Below are 18,283 nucleotides of genomic sequence, written 5' to 3' on the forward strand. Positions count from 1 at the left end.
GCCGGGCACCACCAGGCCAGCAAGAGCACGAGGTTATTGCACATTCCAGAAGATTCTGTTGCACAATCTATTGCACGGGCTGATAGGGGCAAGCGATGGTGGTGTTTTGTGTTATTAGCTTTATCTGTGCTATGCTCCATTGTGCGATGCCAGACAGGAGTTCATTCTGTCATGCAGGGTTATCTGAAGAGAAACCCGATCACAGACCACAGGACGGAACCTAAAACACAAGCTTCCTGCAGCAGGGGCTGCACATTCTCAAACACACAATACCCCTTTCCCCAATTGCACTTCTCACATCGTATCCCTGAAGTCGAGAAAGAGAAGGTGATCTTAAAACACCTCCCTTCTGAATGATTTGAACATTTCTATCAACATTTCCTTCTTGCTGTCTACATTCCTGCAAGATTCTTCAAGGAAGACCAGTGCCAACAAGTGACCTACTAGGCCACTTATTACAATAAAGTTAGCAAGCTGGAACAACAGAAATCTGACATTTTACAATAAATCACACAGCACATGACATCTCAATATGCAGATAACAGACTAACAGTTGGCTAAATGCACTTTTTGGGGAGTGGTTTGGGTGTGGATGTGGAACGGGATTCTGCCAGAAACAATTTCATAAAATTCTGCTGGGAACTTTTGGGTAGAAACTCCAAACCAGACAAACAGGATGATTGTGCAAACCTCCCAAATCCAGAGAGACTCTGATGAAGTGATGAACACATAAAAGATTAAGTTACTGCCATTTAAAAAATGCATTCAGGTGTAATGCAGCCTTTTAATTACATTTTTATTTATTCGGGTATTATATTATTTGAGTATGTTCCTGTATATTGACGTGTTTCTATTTGAATATATTGCCTTTGAGTTTGTTTTATATGTAACACACCTTGAACTGCCACATGTATGCTATATAAATAAACCTGCCGTACTTTCCCTTGTGTGTCAGTTTTAAATGCTGCAGGCGTTTCAGCTAATTTTACCACCATGAATTCAGTGAACAGAAAATGCAGAAAACTGTTTATAAACAGTGCACGTGCCTAATTGTCTCTACAACCAACAATGCTCTCTGAGTCTATTTAAGAGGTGACACCAATCATGCCAGCACTCTACATCGGTCACTATGACCATCCTACACTGTAAACAGAGAGATACTGTAGCAGTAGCCGTGACATCACCGAACCAGAACAAGTGCACGGCGACTGATGGTTCTACCATACCTTCTAGGAAGTTTGGGAAGGTTTTACGCTCGGGCTCTTCCAGAGAATGGTCCCAGCCCTCCTTTTCGACAACAGCACCCGAACGATCCTTGGCCAACTCCTCCAGGACATCGTAGTCCAACTCCTCTCCTGTAAACTCGGGCACGGGGGTCGTCACGGCTTGACTTCCATCCGCACCTGGGCTGGCAATCTGCTGCACCTCGATCACCTCTTCCACAACCACGATCTTCCTGCGCATGGTGGCTTCGTCCTCGCACGCCGCTTGCGCGTCACAGATTACGTCCTGAGTGTGGAGTTGGCCGGTGCCGCTGGGCTCTTCAGTGGCCTTGTGAGCGGCGAGTTCTTCCTGCTTCTCTCCGCTGTGCTGTGCGTGGAGAGAGGCTGATTGTTGTGCAACACTGGGAGGCTCCCCCTGCTCAGGCTGGGGGCTGGCCTGGGCTGGGGCTTCTGCTGACGCTCCGGCTGTGAGTGCTTCTCTCAGCCTCTGCGAGGAGGATGTTTTCCCTTTCGGAACCTCCCGTTCCAGTTTTTCAGTCGAGGGCTGTGAAGGCTCCACCCTCCCTCCGTGTGCAGGGGCCTCGTCATGTACAGCTGCCGCCTGGCTGCTCTCTTCAGCACGCATTCTTTCTGGAGGCATCTTGGGAGACTCGTTTGTTACGAGAAGCCCAAGGCCCTGAGGCTGAGTGGTCTTAATGGCAACATGGGCTGCTGTCATCACCTCGGTAGCTTTGATTTCTGTTGCCGTGGATGGAGCTTGTTTCAATGCGCTTTTTTGCTTTTTCCCTTTTCCTTTTAGAGGTTTCGGGGCTTCTTCTTCAGTCTCTTTCATCTTGGGAGCTTTACGCTCCGACTCTTCCACCTGTTTGGTTGGCTGTTGTTGAACTGATGTTATCTCCTTCTTGGATGCCTTCTTCTTAGACTCCACTGGCATCATGGTTTGTTCAACACTTGTCATTTCTTCATGGGGGGTCGATGCTTTTGCCTGTTCTGCAGCAGGTGCAGCTGGGATCTCAGGAGCTGGGCTGAGATGATGCTTTTGTTCCTGAAGCTCGACTTTCACTGCTGTAGCAGAGAGACCCTCAGCAGGAATTTCTGCTTCTTTCTGAGCAGGTGGTGAGATTGTTTTGGCATTTTCGGATGCTTCGTGAATGCCCTTTGCTTCTTGAATACTGGTGTTCTTATGTTCTTTCTTACCTTGCTCAGCATGCTTTGGTGGCTGAACCAAGGATGCTGTGGGTGGCAGCGTTGATCCTGGGACAAGCATACTGGCACAGTGCTCAAAAAATGGTTCAGATGATTGCTGTGCAAGATTAGGCCCAGTTTCCTCTTTAACCTTCATGTCAACCACATAATTTATCTCTGTGGTGTCTTTCTTCTCTGTGGATGCAGACTCCAACACCAAGTCTGAAGATTTGGTGATCTGATCTTTCTTCTTCCTTTCTTTCCTATTTTTTCCTTTTCCTGTAGGCTCCACAGTGACAGTGATGGTGTCTAGCATTTGCTCAGATGGAGGAAGTGTGGACTCCGGTGCTATGGCAACCTTTTCGGTTAGTTTGGGTATTTCACTGTTGGCAGACTGCTCCTGAATATTCACTGTTGTTTGCAGCGTTTTTTCCACTTTCCTTTTGGTAGGAGCAGGCAGAGAAGCATCCTTAGCTTGCTTGTTAGAACTGGCATCCTGAGGGACCATAACAGACACATCTTCTTTGTGTTTCACTTTGCTTAGCTTATTGGGGGACGTAGAGGACGTCTCTGCTACAGTGCCTGCTGTCAGGGCAGTAGTAATGATCTGTGTAGGTGGATCAGGTACACATCTAATCAAAGCTGGCTTGCCATTGCTTTTGCACTCCTCTGATGACATCTTCTGCGTCCCAGACATGGAGATCTTTTCAGTCGTTTTGTGTACTTCGTCCTTAACAGGATGTTCCTGAAAATTCTTCCTTTCTTTGGCTTTTATTTTTTTTTCCAGTCGCTTCTCTGACACTTTTTCAGTTAGAGGTGACAGAGAGGCATCTTTGGCTAGTTTACTGGAAGCAGTTTCTTGGTAAACCTTAAGAGAAGACACATTTTCCTTGAGTTCTACCTTCCCTGCTTTAAGAGAAGACACATCTTCCTTGAGTTCTACCTTCTCTGCTTTAAGAGAAGACATCTCGCCCTTGAGTTCTACCTTCCCTGCTTCAAGAGAAGACATCTCGCCCTTGAGTTCTACCTTCTCTGCTTTAAGAGAAGACATCTCACCTTTGACTTCTACCTTGCCTGCTTTAAGAGAAGACACCTCTTCCTTGACTATGACCTTCTCTGCTTTAAGAGAAGACACCTCTTCCTTGAATATGACCTTCTCTGCTTTAAGAGAAGACACCTCTTCCTTGAATATGACCTTCTCTGCTTTAAGAGAAGATACATCTTCCTTGAGTTCTATCTTCCCTGCTTTACTGGGGGGCACAGGCACTGCAGCAGCAACCTCACCTGCTGATGTGGCAGTAACAGCAAGGTGGGCTGGCAGCAAATCCCCACTTCCTGTGGCCTTTGGAGTACTTTGCTTCAAGGCTGCATCAGTGCCTGCCTTGTAGTCCTCACCTTTCATTTTCTTCTGTATTGCAGACTGTGCAGTGCTGATTTCAGCAGGTGGCTGGTGAGAAAGTGCACCTGTGATCAGTTTCTTCCTGCCTCTTCGATCCATTTCTCTTTCGTTTTGGCCACTGAGAGGCATGGGTTGGACTTGCTGCCTGGATTCCCATGATGTAGTTGACTTCATCTTGTCACCAGCTATTGGGCGACCTAAAAACCTCAGGTTTTCATCATCCTCGGTTCCCATCTGCTTGCGACGGTACCCCTGCCTTTCTGACAAGGCCTCCTGCGTCTCCGCACCTCCCCTGCCTGGTTTAGGAACATACGAAGTCGGCCCCTCTACAGTCTGTGTCCTTGCAGCCCTCTGGACAACGGCCAGGGTAGAAGCATGATGACGCACCCTCTGCAGTGGAGTGGGCACAATCTCAGGTGGCAGATGTAAATAGTCACGCAGGTAAACAATGCCCTCATTAGTGAGGTACCAGTAAAAATGCCTCCATGCAAAGGTCTCCCTAACAAACCCTCTGGACTTCAGGGAGTCCATAGCTCTAATGACCTGCAGATTCACCACCCCTGGGATCTCAGGGTGGATTGTCTGAGGACGCTTGTCTTTCTTGGCAACCATGACACCATCCCGGAATAGTCGTTCATAAATGGCCCTCAGGTGGTTCAGGGGCATCAGCATTCCAGCAACCATTGTGCTTGCCTGGTCTTTCTCGCAGTGTTTGCCTAAACAGCAACACAGAGCCTACTCAGTGAAAGAAGAAGAAATAACTGAATGACCTCACTCTTTTCACTCTGCGAGGGTCCAGTGGCAGAGCCGGCTGCCACGTGCTCTCAGTCCAGGCAAAAAGAATGTTTAAATAAGTCCTCACGCCGTTTGTGTCTCTGTTCTTGTTCAGCTCTCTTTAGTCCACAGACAGTGAGTCTGTTCTTTCTTGTTCTTTGTTTGCAAAGAAGAAAAAAAATCTTCCTGAAGTAAAGCCGAAGGAAAAAGTGTTCCCTCCTTTACGCAGTCTCCTTTGGAAGTGAGCAGAGACTGGCCTGGCAGAGCGGCAGTGACAGAGGGAGGAGGTGTGTACAACACGGAGAGAGAGAGCAAGAGAGAGAGAGAGAGCAAGAGAGAGAGAACACGGTGCTACACTCAGCCCCTCCTACCTCTCTCACAAGGAAGAGCGTGTATGAGACAAAAGTCCCACAGGCAGACCATTTACAGCTGTGATTGGTCTGAATGAAATGAAAGCGAATGAAGTAAAGATTAGAATTGAAAAAGAAGGAAAAAGATTTGTGAAAAGGGGTTCGACAAAGCAGAGAACACTACTGATTGTCTTGAGCGCGTGCCAGGAAAAGACATCCATACGCTCATGTACGAGAGATAGCCATGCCCTCATGTACTAGAGAGCACCGTACACACTCCCTCGTGTGTCAGATTTTCTTACACCAGGAGAGAGTGGATTGGCCAGTGAGGAGCAAGGCTAAGAAAAGGAGGCACCCCTCAGGCATATACCATATTGGAAATACACATCAGCCATTCACACCTACGCACAGTGGACCAAGTTTGTACGCGCCATATCATGTGACGTGAAGCCTTTTGCCCTAGAGACACTCTTTATGGTTCCTCCTGAAACCTTTCTGTCACCTAATATTTTATTATAGAGCAGCAGGTGAGCTCCTGAGTAGGAGTGCCAGTTGTCCATCGATAAGAGATTATGGAGAAAATTATCCTGACACAGGAGATATGAGATAGATAATATTCAAATGACAAAGCAAACGAGACTGTACAGATATAGAGCTGAAGAGAACAGTGTTGAATCGTTCAGAAAGTCTCGACTAATAGATCACAGCTTATTTTTCTGCGGCTTACAATGCTGACATTTTTAGTGCCGACGTAGGGAGAAATGGCTAAGACAAAAAACATTTTGAGGCACTAAGATCAAGAACAGAAAACAATCTTTAATCAATCAAAACATATAATAAAATGTATTTTCAAAGTAAACTTAAATTGTGAGCAGACTACAAAAGAGGAGCTGCAAACACACTTGTGCTTTTAAAACACTCTTGATAGTTCATTGAAATGATGCAACAGGCTGAAAGAATCACTGGAGCGTTTTACTAGAGTCCATGTCTTGATTTAGCCAGAGAGCTTGAACTGCCTCTGAGACCCATCACTATATAAAGATCTGTACGTCGGAGCTAACCTTTCTGAACAACCCGGAACAAGATATCTGATTTCACACCCCTCTATCATTTCTGCTCTTTACATCTGTCTCTGTATTTATCTGTCACCCTGAATGCTGGTGAGTGTGAGAGAGTGAAAGAGCGAATTTGAGCTGGCACTGTAAAACTTTCAAAGTGAACGTAAGGGTTGTAGTCTCCGCTACTGTGATAAGGAAAATGAAAAATGGAGATGGAAGTGCATCAAAGGTCTTTAGATTACTCACTGAATTATCCTTCCCTTTCTTGTCAAGGAGAAAGGAACTTTCCAAGGAACTTGAATATCCTCCTTTAGAGTCTGATCTATACACATCAGCTCAATAATTGCTAAAAAAGAAACCTAACCACAGCTGTGTAAAACATCAGAGTGCACACATCTAATCATGCACTGCAAACTGCTTCATAGAAAAGAGCAAAAACAAATGAAGGAAAAAAATAATGAAATAATGAAAGTAGCTAACAGTTAACAGATCACAATACAGAGATGCTGTGACCAAAACAAAAGACACGCCCAAAAAAGAAGTGTGCAAGTCAGAACCAGAATTCTGGAGCTTCGCTCAAGATAATGTAAATGTGAAGAAAAAGGCCTGGGAAGTGAAGGGAGACTCCAGCTGGATAAGCTCAGCAATGCACTTCATCCATGATAATGAAACATCGTGTCGGTCTAGACTCACATTTCTGAGGCTTATCACAAGAAGGTAGGAGAAGAGAAAGTTATGAGAGGGTTACAGGAGAATGAGCTGCAGGATAGTGTTTAGTGGCAATAACGGTAATACATCTCTTATCACACTTTGTCTGGGTACAGGTAGACATTTATTATTTGTGGGACATTAATGTTTAATTCAATGACAGCTCTTTCGCATGGCCATGTTAATGACTGAAGCCTGACGTATAATAAAAGAGAACAAAAGAAATTAATAGGTTTGTAAAAATGGTTTAGCATAGCATCTGTGGTTGAAGCCATATGAATATTAAAATTTCCAGTGATTAAAACATCCTTAAAATCTTTTTAAAACTATTCACAAATCCGCACTGGATTTAGGTAGGTGGGTGTGCACTAGTTTTATCTATTTGGCTGTGCACTACATTTATGTAGCTGACTGCACTGGATTTAGGTAGGTGGGTGTGCACTACATTTATGTAGCTGACTGCACTTGATTTAGGTAGGTGTGTGTGTTGCACAATATTAAAAGTAGAGAAGTCCTGAAGAGAACTTTACTTTTTTAAAAAGTACCACAACACCCCCAGGCAATATTATAACCCTTCATATTTACACAAAAACACGGGAAACAACCAAACAAACAAACAAACAAGAAACACAAAGAAGAGCAAAACGACCAATCCCATCAGTCCATGTCTCCAATAAAACGTGCATGACTAATGACCAAGCATCCAGCAGCATCTGAGGACACCACTGCTCTGCATTATACTTCATACAATTAAAATATATGTAGCAGCACTTGATTTATTCTTATATGAGCTCCTCAGTTATAAATAAAATGTCCATGACACCAGATATTGTACATGACCAGAATGTACTGAAAATTGTTCCTTGGGTTTCCTGCATACCAAATGTGATTACTAGCAGAGGAATGAAGCTAACCAGCCTATTCATCTCCAGGTGCATACAGTAAAGAGGCAATGGGTGGATAGAGAAACGTTTTAAAATGAAACTTTGCACACAAGTAGTTAACGTTGTCCAACACACCTTTACTAGGCATGTCAGACATGCTTAGCCCGTCAGGTCCAGTCTGATCTTACAAAAACCCATTTCTCAAGAACACTGTCAACAAAAGGTACACGCCCTTCACCGAGCTTTATTGAGCAGGCACATTCCAGTTCCAATGGTGAGATGAAATCATTTGCAGGAGAGTTCACCTCAAGGCACGTTTCCAGAAAGGCAAGTAAAGCTCTGTGACAATCAGATTCTTCTTTGCAGAACAAAAAAAGTCTACAATGCAATATTTTGCAATATTGTAATATAATATTTTCCAAATTTTTCAAAATCTCAACCACTGGTTTTCTAAAACAAGTGTGTGATTCTAAACTACTCTGAAAATTTCACAATAAATGTCTACTAATGCAATTCTGAGGAATTGCCAGTATTAACAGATGTTCTGATCTAGAGAGACTTACACAAGTGCTCTGTTGTCTCTGTGGACAAGATACTGCATCAAGCTATAGCCCTCACAAAGTGTGGGAAAACACACACACACACACACACACACACACACACACACACACACACACACACACACACACACACACCCTTATTTGAAATAAAGATTAAGACAAGTAAATACCAAGAAGATCCATAAAAAACAGCAACCTAACAGAATTGAGAATGGATAAGAAACAATAGAATCACATTTATTTTAGGTTTGGAGAGCATCCAGTCAGACTTTCCAGTAGTGCAGCTGGCCCTGAGAGCCCAGAATAGATGTGTGAGAACTACGCCTGCATATCTGGCACTTGGCCTACTGTAGAGGTTCTGCTGGCCTGGACCACACGTGCCCCTCGCTCAAACTGCTGGCAAAGGTCACCAATCTTCTGGAATCACGTCTTTGAGCAGCTATGCCAGCTAAATAATGATTTGTCAAGTAATGAGACTGAAAGGTCTTGTTATTTTAGCCTCAAACATTTCATCCTCGTTTGTTTTGTGCTGCTTTAACCTTCTGTGTTCAGGAACATCTTTGCCCGTCCATGTTTGAAGCTCTGTGGTGTGAACCGTCACGATGTTCATCTCTGAGCCTGCCATGGCTGGTAAAACAGTTGCACAATCTTGTGGAGAATACTCAGTGTCGACTTGGGCTCAACACTTACTGTGCCTAGAGCAGCACAGATTTCAGTGAATCTGGATGGACCCCCCCCCCCCCCACACACACACACACACACACACACTAGATCTGCTGAGCTGTAGATCAGCTTGTGGATATGCGAGGACACCAGCACTGGCTGAATTTCCCCACACACTTTAGTGGCCAATCCAACACCTCTACAGAGATTTATGGCTTTTAAACTTTATCTTTAGCGACTGCAACCTTTTTGGAATACTAGAGAAAACACATATGAATTTGGAAATTAAATAAACGAAAGATCTTTGTAGATTTGCAAAGGACGGCAATATTTGCATGCTTCATCTTAAATGCAAATCGCGAGAAGACAGTGTTTGATTCTACTCTTATTCTCGCTCATATTATAATACTTTAGAGGTCAAGATATACCAACTAACTAAATTTATGTTAAACTATATTACCTATATCAAGTATTATACCATAATACCTGAACTGAGAGTATATTAAATATATTTATTTAATGTCCTTATACAAAACGTACTTCAATTAAACAAGAATTTCTTTATTTCAACAGATCATTTTAAAGTACAGAATAGATCAGTACATGGTTAAACTATTTGACATGTAAATGGAATCAGCTCTTTAGACTGTCATTTGTTAGATATTTGTGTAGGTGCTGTGGTAAAATTCTGTGGTGCTGGGTACAAGGTTTCAGCTTCTCCAGTGAGAAAATGATGACTCCAGAATGTCCTTTCTCACTAGCAGCTGATACATTATGGTCACCAGCACCTGTTCATACCCAGGAAGTAATCAAACCAGTCCAGCCTTCACAGGTTTGTAGATATATTTATACATCAGGTTATGGTCTTGAGGTATATTGCAACCGTACTGTTAGGTTAAGTGAAGGTATATCTATTTTTTGCATTACTGCAATATTAACACTGGCTGAATGATTACTTTCAAATTTGAAAGTAATCATGAACTACAACTGCAGCTTTTAAAGCACTCTGTGGTAATGTAAGGAGGAAGAGATGTGTGATTACTCTCAAAAGTGAATCATCAACAGAACTGCCTCCATGAGGCCAAATAAAACATCTTGGGTCAAGTATTCAACAGCAAGGAATTTAATTTCCCGTGATGTTTAAAGACGAAGTCATAGCACTTGAAATGTCTATGTTAACAGCTCCCCTCCCACACCTGTCTCAACTTCCCTTGTGCAAGCTCCAAACTCCTGATGCTTAATTCACTCATGCTCCTTAAGTCTTGCTCTGACCTCTGACCTGAACACCTTCCAGCAGTGATCTCTAGCTCAGTAACCAATCAAAACACCAGAGTCTACTTTACCGGGATCATTGTCCAACCGTCTCTACCACTTACACTGAACCCAACTTATTGTCTTTGGAGAAAAAGAGGTCATTCTCTGCCCTCTCAAACCTGCGCACCCTTAAAATATATTTTGCTTCAGGTTGTAGATCAACAAGCACAAGCAATTAGCACATTGGCAGCGGCTTCAGGGTTCAGGCCCTAAAATCCAAAGAGGGCCAGAACAAAGAGCAATAACCTGTCAGTCATTCCATGTCTGCAGATGATGCAAGAATACCAAACAAGACTGAACAAGGGGATGCAGGCACACAAGGGAGGCTGATTACAGAGAGGGGAAAACAGATGCTATTGAGCAGGAATTCAGGAAGCAAAGCGGGCAGAGAGGCAGCAAATCGTAAGTATTTTAGATATGCATATATATATATATATATATATATATATATATATATATATATATATATATATATATATATATATATATATATATATATATATATGCATATCTCTCTATATATATATGAACATGTAACATATTTGAGATATGTACATAGGTTAACCTTAAAGGCAAGGGCTACACCAGTGTTAATATCAGTGTGCAGAATTAGACATCAGGAAGCCGAAACAGCCATTTACAGTCCCCCAGTGCCTAAAGTGCATATGGAAAAGTAGTAAAATGATGTAACTGTTCAAGTAAAAATCACAAGACTCCATTATGTTCTCTTCAACATGAGTCATAGATCACATTCATTTCTGCTTTTCCAGTGTGGAAAGAAACACTAAGTGCATGATTACCCTTCACTGAGCACCTTCTTCCTAACTCGCTTACTCACTCCTATTTGCCCCTGGCCTTTCTCCCCAGCAACCCCTCCCACCCTCACCCCACCCCCTGCTCCTACAACTGACCACAGTAGTGGTAGAATTAACTGTGCACAATGGCACAATGCCATAAACTGCAGTGGCCCATAGGCCGTGTGTATCTCGTACATTCAGTGCAGGGTCCCGCCTCGCATTGTGTGGCATGACCAAGCAGAAATTCTCTTTTGTAGTTCTCTCTGTTCTCTTTGCTAACCAAAAGTTATGGGTCTAAATGAGAATCGGGCTTGGAGTTGGTGCTACACACTGTGCACACAATGAAGGCACAAAAACATGGGTTTTGTGTGCAGTAAACAGCTCAAAGGGCAGAGGCCCTCATATGAGATCGGAGGGAATTTAAAACAGCCTCGAACTTTTCCGGCTCCCCTTGAGGGAACCTGGGAGAGAGGCAGAGCTGTAGGGAAGCCGAGGCCCAGCACGGGAGAGCAGCAGAACACACCGCTTACCCAGAGTTACCAACATGAGAACAAATCTGCTCCCAATCATAAACTGGAACAGGGTCTGCTGAGAAGCCAAATTGGGCGGCCTCTACCATCCACAGAATGCCAACCACTTCAAAAGAAATATGACCGATGACACATTCTGGACTGGGAGAGAAAGTAGCAGACAATTTGCAATGAGATGCAACAAAGTAAAAATAGACAAAGGGGCTCAGCTGACAAGAAATAAGGAAGCAGTTTGTGAATATCTCTTTGGTAGAGGTAAACTGTAAGAGGATTTTTCACTAGTGAGCGAAGGTGTGTTTGTGGTGTTAAGGCTAGGCGTCAGTCATGTGTGGACAGCGGGACGACACTACAACCACACCCACTGTTAAAGTCAACAAGTGTCGATAGCAGGCCAAACTCTACGTCCCCCACCTACCTTTCCTTCTGCTGCGCCAGAAGCGGTCTCCCAGGACATCACCCATGCTCCCCCAGCTCTGGCTGATCTCTGCACCAGAGGCCCTGGGCAAAGCCTCCATCCACTCCAGCCCCAGCAGCAAGGAGCTTAAGGTACCAGCTCCCTCCTAGCAGCCCGTGTGAGATCTGTCCCTCCCGCTGTGTGCAGGATGGGAGCAGAAGCAGAGGCAGGTGGGGGTGAACCGGATGGGGGGTGCAGAGAAGGAACAAGAGCCTCCTTTCATCCTCTTGCCACAAACATACGACATACAGCTCATAAATCTGCCCAAGCCAACACTGTCCTCCTGCTCCTTCCTGTCCTGCATCTCCAGGCATCTACCAGCACAACCGCATTGTTGTGGTGACACCCAGGCACCGACACGGACGGCTCATTCTCAGGCGCTAACTAATTTAGCGCCCCGTGACCGAGAGTGAAGTCGGTTGCCGGGCTGGGGACGAGGTGAGGTGAGAGAATGAGCATTTGGGCCTCGGCACAGCCAGCGACAGCCAGACATGAGGCTCACCGTGATTGGTCAGCTCGAGCAGAGGCATGGATACCCACTATGGCCTCTGACATCGGAACACAGATGTCAGATTTCCTCCCACACAGTTGTCATTAAACGTCATAGAACGGGATCATGTTTACACTTGAGCCTGTACAGTGGTGTCCCAGACCACACCAGGCTATCCTAAGCGATATTGTTTTGTGACTGCTGGGTCAGTAATTGCCATGGCACAGATGAAGTCTCATGGGCACGAATGTCTTCACTATAGCAACGCCACGCTAAGCCTGCTGATTTACCACAGCATTAGCTTCTCTATTTACTGAAGTGTGTTGCTTTCTTGTTAGGGAGGGAACTGTTAGCTAATACTGTCAGACAGGAAATGTAGTTTCTTGTAGTATACTGTGAACATACTGGATAATGCACCTACATGAGGTTAAACATCACATGTGTAAGAGATGTGATCCTGAAAAAAAACGATTGTGATATAAACACAGTTCAAATGCTAGATATTACATCATGTCTGGTAGGTGGAACACCAAACACTTTCCAAGGGATGGCGTTACTTTCAGTGTTAAATTGCTGTTTTACAAGCTCTGCAGTACTTAGCTAATGTGTGACTGGGATGGCAGAGGGCAGAAAATGGCTGATTGTGGAGAGTGACGCCAGGTGACCGGTGACATGGCTCGGGTCGTGTGCCACCCAGAGACCCAGAGAGCAGATCCCACATGTTTACTTAGGACAGAATCAACATGTACTGAGGTTCAGATATCATATCAGGTCAACACATCAGAAGAAAGGAAAATGGTATCAGCAAATGTTAGCAAAGGAACAGTGCCACCATGGGAAAAGTATGTGAGAGATTAGCGCTGTGGTGATGTGAAGAAAACACTATAAAACTCTTTAAATGTTTGACCAGTGAGTAAGCAGTCCAAAGCCACAAGAGGGTGTGGCCAGCCAGATCGTTTGGTTGCTATGGGGACATGAGTCACAAGCCGTAGGTTGGGCAAATATGCTCCCTGCCCTGATCTGTGGTCAGTTAAAAGCTGCTGTTTTCCCTAGCAACTGCAAAGCAAAACTGACATAGGGAGGCTATGGGTTTTGGTAGCAATACCATAAATATGCACCCAACATTATAAATAAGAAGCAACAAATTACTCACCTTCCCGAGTAGATGTACATAACAATGGTGGAATAAATAAACTCACACACACACACACACACACACACACACACACACACACACACACACACACACACACACACACACACACACACACAGGATGTGATTCATGTCAAATCTCAGCTTGTAAAAAAAAATCCCACCTGGAGCAAGTGAATCGGTCACATTCCTTCTTCTTGAGTGAAAAAGAGGATCGCTATAAGCACTGACATTTGGGATGATTCTCAGCAACCCCCCCCCCCCCCCCCCCCCCCCTCACAAATAAAGAAAACTTGTGTTCACCACTGTGTGGGCTCTGGATGACCATGTCTTCACTGAGGAGCCTTTATTGTGTATCTGAAAGCTTCATCCGTTAGATCTGTTCACAGACTCAGGCCACAAGAGGGCCTGATTGTATTGTATTGTATGTTTACTCCACTGCATTCTATTTTCAGGCAACGTTGTTCCTTAGTCAGATGGTTGGGATGTGTAAGCTTTTCATAGCAAGTGATAGAACGTAGAGTGTAAAATGTGTGAAATGTGTAATTAAAGTAGGAATTAAAATCTAAATGTTTCAGCAAAGGTGGAATTGTACTAATGATGATATGTGAGTATACTCATACTCTTTCATAATGTGAAACAATGCAACCTTTATGATTTTAGCTTAGCTGGCCATCAGTAATGTCCAGTATTACTCTGTTTCTGCATAGTTTTGCTCCAACAGTAAACTGACACACCTAAACCCTGTAAGTCTATGTATTCAGGTACATCTGAACAGGCCCATATCAATAGCCACAAAGTGATTAAAATCTCCTTCCTGTTACACCCCCTTTTCACTAGCACATCCCCTGGGGTCTTGAGAAGATGTCTGTGACGTACTTTGGTCAAAATACCACGAGAATCAATCACCACATCACCCTTCTTACACTGTAAAATCAGCCCAGTTCAAAACAGCCGGTGTATGTTCCTTTAAATGATAATGAGCCACTGCCCAACTCCTCCCCTAACTCCTCCTCCACGTGAACCCCGGGAAAACATTTCTGCCCGTCAGAGCCTGAATTTGCTCTAATGTCAGATCTCTGCTCATTGTAACTGCAGCACACAATACCATACATACATAAACACTAAACCAAATACTATTATTTGACAAGTAAAACCCTAGCCAAATAATAGATGTAAACACTTTTTTTCCCTACTACATGCTAAAGTCAATTATCCCGATCACCTGTGTGGAAATATTACTCTTATGTTATTCTTGTGTTGATATGAAGAAGTTCATCTTACAGACATTAATCTAAACAGCTAACAAATGAAGAGGTATTGATCCCTAATATTGATCCCTCTTTTAAGGAACAGTTTTTCCCCCGTCCTGTCTTCTTCTGACCCACACCAGAAAAGCGGCTAGCTAGCACACACACATACAGGATTTGGGCAATTGTAGCGGAGACATGAAAAAATAAATAAATAAGCATTATTGATTCAGCTCTTCTGTCCTTTGTGGCTGGGGGCCAATGCAGCGATTTGTGCTGGTCTGTGCAGTCAACAACAAAGCAGCTCCCATGATTAACACTTAGCTGAGACAAAATACTAGCAGGTCTGGCACATGCAAGAAAAAAGTGAACCTTCACAAAAGAAGCGGTCAGGCCATGGGTGGATCTCTTCTGATGTAGGCATCCTGCTGAACTGTCTTATTTCACAGCTTATGGATTGGTGGGAACTCAAGATATCAAAATATTTATATTTATATTTATTATAGTATATAAATATACTGAAAATGTGATTTTTTAAAATAATATGTCCACTTAAAGTGCTCCTATACCACAAACAGAACATTCTCCTCACACTCCAGGACTTGTTATGTCTAATGCTCAGACGTTTTATGGCCTTTAAATGAGCCGTTGCAGGTATGCAGTAGTCAATACGAGGCATGTCTTCCACAAGTACGAACAGTTGCTCACTTTCGTCCATATGTGTATTCTCAGAGAATGGCATCTTACACAGATTTGGATGATGGCCACAGAAGGTTATTCAAAGCCAGTTCATTCCAAACCTCACCCATATCAAAGAATGGGGAGTTTATACAGCAAAGCATTTTAACACAACCCAGAATTTCACAAATTCCACAAAACAGTTCTTTAGTTTTTCATGACTGGAGGTGGTTTGTTTTGGTATGATTGAGAGCCGCCGAAACGCCTAGGAACACTAAGGACACATTTCTCCACCCAGTATTAGTGTACGGAGCTAATGAAAGGCTGCATGGTTGCAACTCATTGTACACGGGTGTGGTGAGAACTCATGAACAATCATCAGGTTTCATCACTGCTCAGCCTATCAGTTCCCTATAGAAATTACATGGCACACTCAATACACAGGACCATTCTAAGGGCTAATATTTCAAGCCAAGATGTACCAGTGTACCACTCTAGATTGTTTAACAGTCTGTTTTCATTCAGTCTACCACTGTGGCACCTCTGTGTATAACCCACTCTCCCCTTTAGTAAATAATGGCAAAGATAGGACCATAGACCACAGAGCATGCCATAGATCATAGACAATGTCATAGACCATAGACCATGTCATAGACCGTAGACCATGTCACAGACCATAGACTATGCCAGGTATCACCAAATGGCGGACCGCGGTCCGGATCCGGACCCGAACGCCGTCCTGTCCGGACCCAATCACATTCCTGATTAACTGGATACGGACCCAAATGCCAAAAAATTTTTAACGGGAGACTATATTTTAAACCGGAGAATTTATTTTTAGACGAGTGTTACGTTCGCCACCCTTTTGAGTGTTACGTTCGCCCCCCCGCTCAACAACTTTCGTTCGCCACCCCCCCCCCCCCCCGCTCAACAACTTTTGTTCGCCACCGCGGACCCGGACCTAAGGTCTGAGCTATCTGGACCGCGGAAAGATTTAATTGATTACCCCTGGACTATGCCATAGATCATGCCATAGACCAGGTATCACCAAATGGCGGACCGCGGTCCGGATCCGGACCCGAACGCCGTCCTGTCCGGACCCAATCACATTCCTGATTATCTGGATACGGACCCAAATGCCAAAAAAATTTAACGGGAGACTATATTTTAAACCGGAGAATCTATTTTCAGACGAGTGTTACGTTCACCACCCATTTGAGTGTTACGTTCACACACCCCCCCCCCCCCCCCCCCCCCCCGCTCAACAACTTTCGTTCGCCACCCCCCCCCCCCCCCCCCCCCCCCGCTCAACAACTTTCGATCGCCACTGCGAACCCGGACCTAAGGTCTGAGCTATCTGCCAAAAATGGACCGCGGAAAGATTTAATTGATTACCCCTGCCATAGACCATAGACCATGTCATAGACCGTAGACCATGTCATAGACCATAGACCATGTCATAGACCATAGACCATGTCATAGACCGTAGACCATGTCATAGACCATAGACCATGTCATAGACCGTAGACTATGCCATAGACCATAGACCATGTCATAGACCATAGACTATGCCATAGACCAGGTATCACCAAATGGCGGACCGCGGTCCGGATCCGGACCCGAACGCCGTCCTGTCCGGACCCAATCACATTCCTGAATAACTGGATACGGACCCAAATGCCAAAAAAATTTTAACGGGAGACTATATTTTAAACCGGTTAGGTTCACCACCCATTTGAGTGTTTCGTTCGCCCCCCCCCCAACAACTTTCGTTCGCCACCGCAGACCCGGACCTAAGGTCTGAGCTATCTGCCAAAAATGGACCGCGGAAAGATTTAATTGATTACCCCTGCCATAGACCATGTATAGATTATAGACTATATTACAGACAATAGACCATGTTATAGATCAGGGGTAATCAATTAAATCTTTCCGCGGTCCATTTTTGGCAGATAGCTCAGACCTTAGGTCCGGGTCTGCGGTGGCAAACGAAAGTTGTTGACCGGGGGGGGGGGGGGGGGGGGGGGACGGACGTAACACTCAAATGGGCGGTGAACGTAACACTCGTCTGAAAATAAATTCTCCGGTTTAAAATATAGTCTCCCGTTAAAATTTCTTTGGCATTTGGGTCCGTATCCAGTTAACACTAGAGCTCTAGTGTTAATTCAGGATTCAGGAATGTGATTGGGTCCGGACAGGACGGCGTTCGGGTCCGGATCCGGACCGCGGTCCGCCATTTGGTGATACCTGTTATAGATAATAGACTGTCATAGACCATAGACCATGTCATAGACCATAGACCATGTCATAGACCATAGACTATGCCATAGATCATGCCATAGACCATAGACCATGTCATAGACCGTAGACCATGTCATAGACCATAGACTATGCCATAGATCATGCCATAGACCATAGACCATGTCATAGACCGTAGACCATGTCATAGACCATAGACCATGTCATAGACCATAGACTATGCCATAGACCATAGACCATGTCATAGACCATAGACCATGGCATAGACCATAGACTATGCCATAGACCATAGACTATGTCATAGACCGTCATAGACCATAGGCTATGCCATAGACCATAGACCATGTCATAGACCATAGACTATGCCATAGACCAGGTATCACCAAATGGCGGACCGCGGTCCGGATCCGGACCCGAACGCCGTCCTGTCCGGACCCAATCACATTCCTGATTAACTGGATACGGACCCAAATGCCAAAAAAATTTTAACGGGAGACTATATTTTAAAACGGAGAATTTATTTTCAGACGAGTGTTACGTTCACCACCCATTTG

General features: G+C 44.4%; 1 protein-coding gene across 15 annotated transcripts in view; it reads right to left on the bottom strand.

The window, feature by feature from the left end:
- plecb (plectin b) overlaps positions 1 to 18,283 on the bottom strand; it is a 100,711-nt gene that overhangs the window by 50,223 nt on the left and 32,205 nt on the right. For 4 of the 15 annotated variants that reach the window (XM_076971608.1, XM_076971609.1, XM_076971605.1 and 1 more), the window contains exon 1: positions 1,227 to 4,547. The exons of 4 other annotated variants lie outside the window; for them this stretch is intronic. In XM_076971608.1, coding sequence (XP_076827723.1) covers positions 1,227 to 4,491 — 3,265 coding nt within the window. In that variant the 5' untranslated portion in view covers positions 4,492 to 4,547. Of the gene's footprint in view, positions 1 to 1,226; positions 4,549 to 18,283 lie in introns of those variants that run through there. 7 more of the 15 variants (XM_076971606.1, XM_076971604.1, XM_076971611.1 and 4 more) reach the window with 5 other exon arrangements.

Source organism: Brachyhypopomus gauderio, chromosome 13, assembly GCF_052324685.1.
Source record: "Brachyhypopomus gauderio isolate BG-103 chromosome 13, BGAUD_0.2, whole genome shotgun sequence".
Classification (NCBI taxonomy): Eukaryota; Metazoa; Chordata; class Actinopteri; order Gymnotiformes; family Hypopomidae; genus Brachyhypopomus; species Brachyhypopomus gauderio.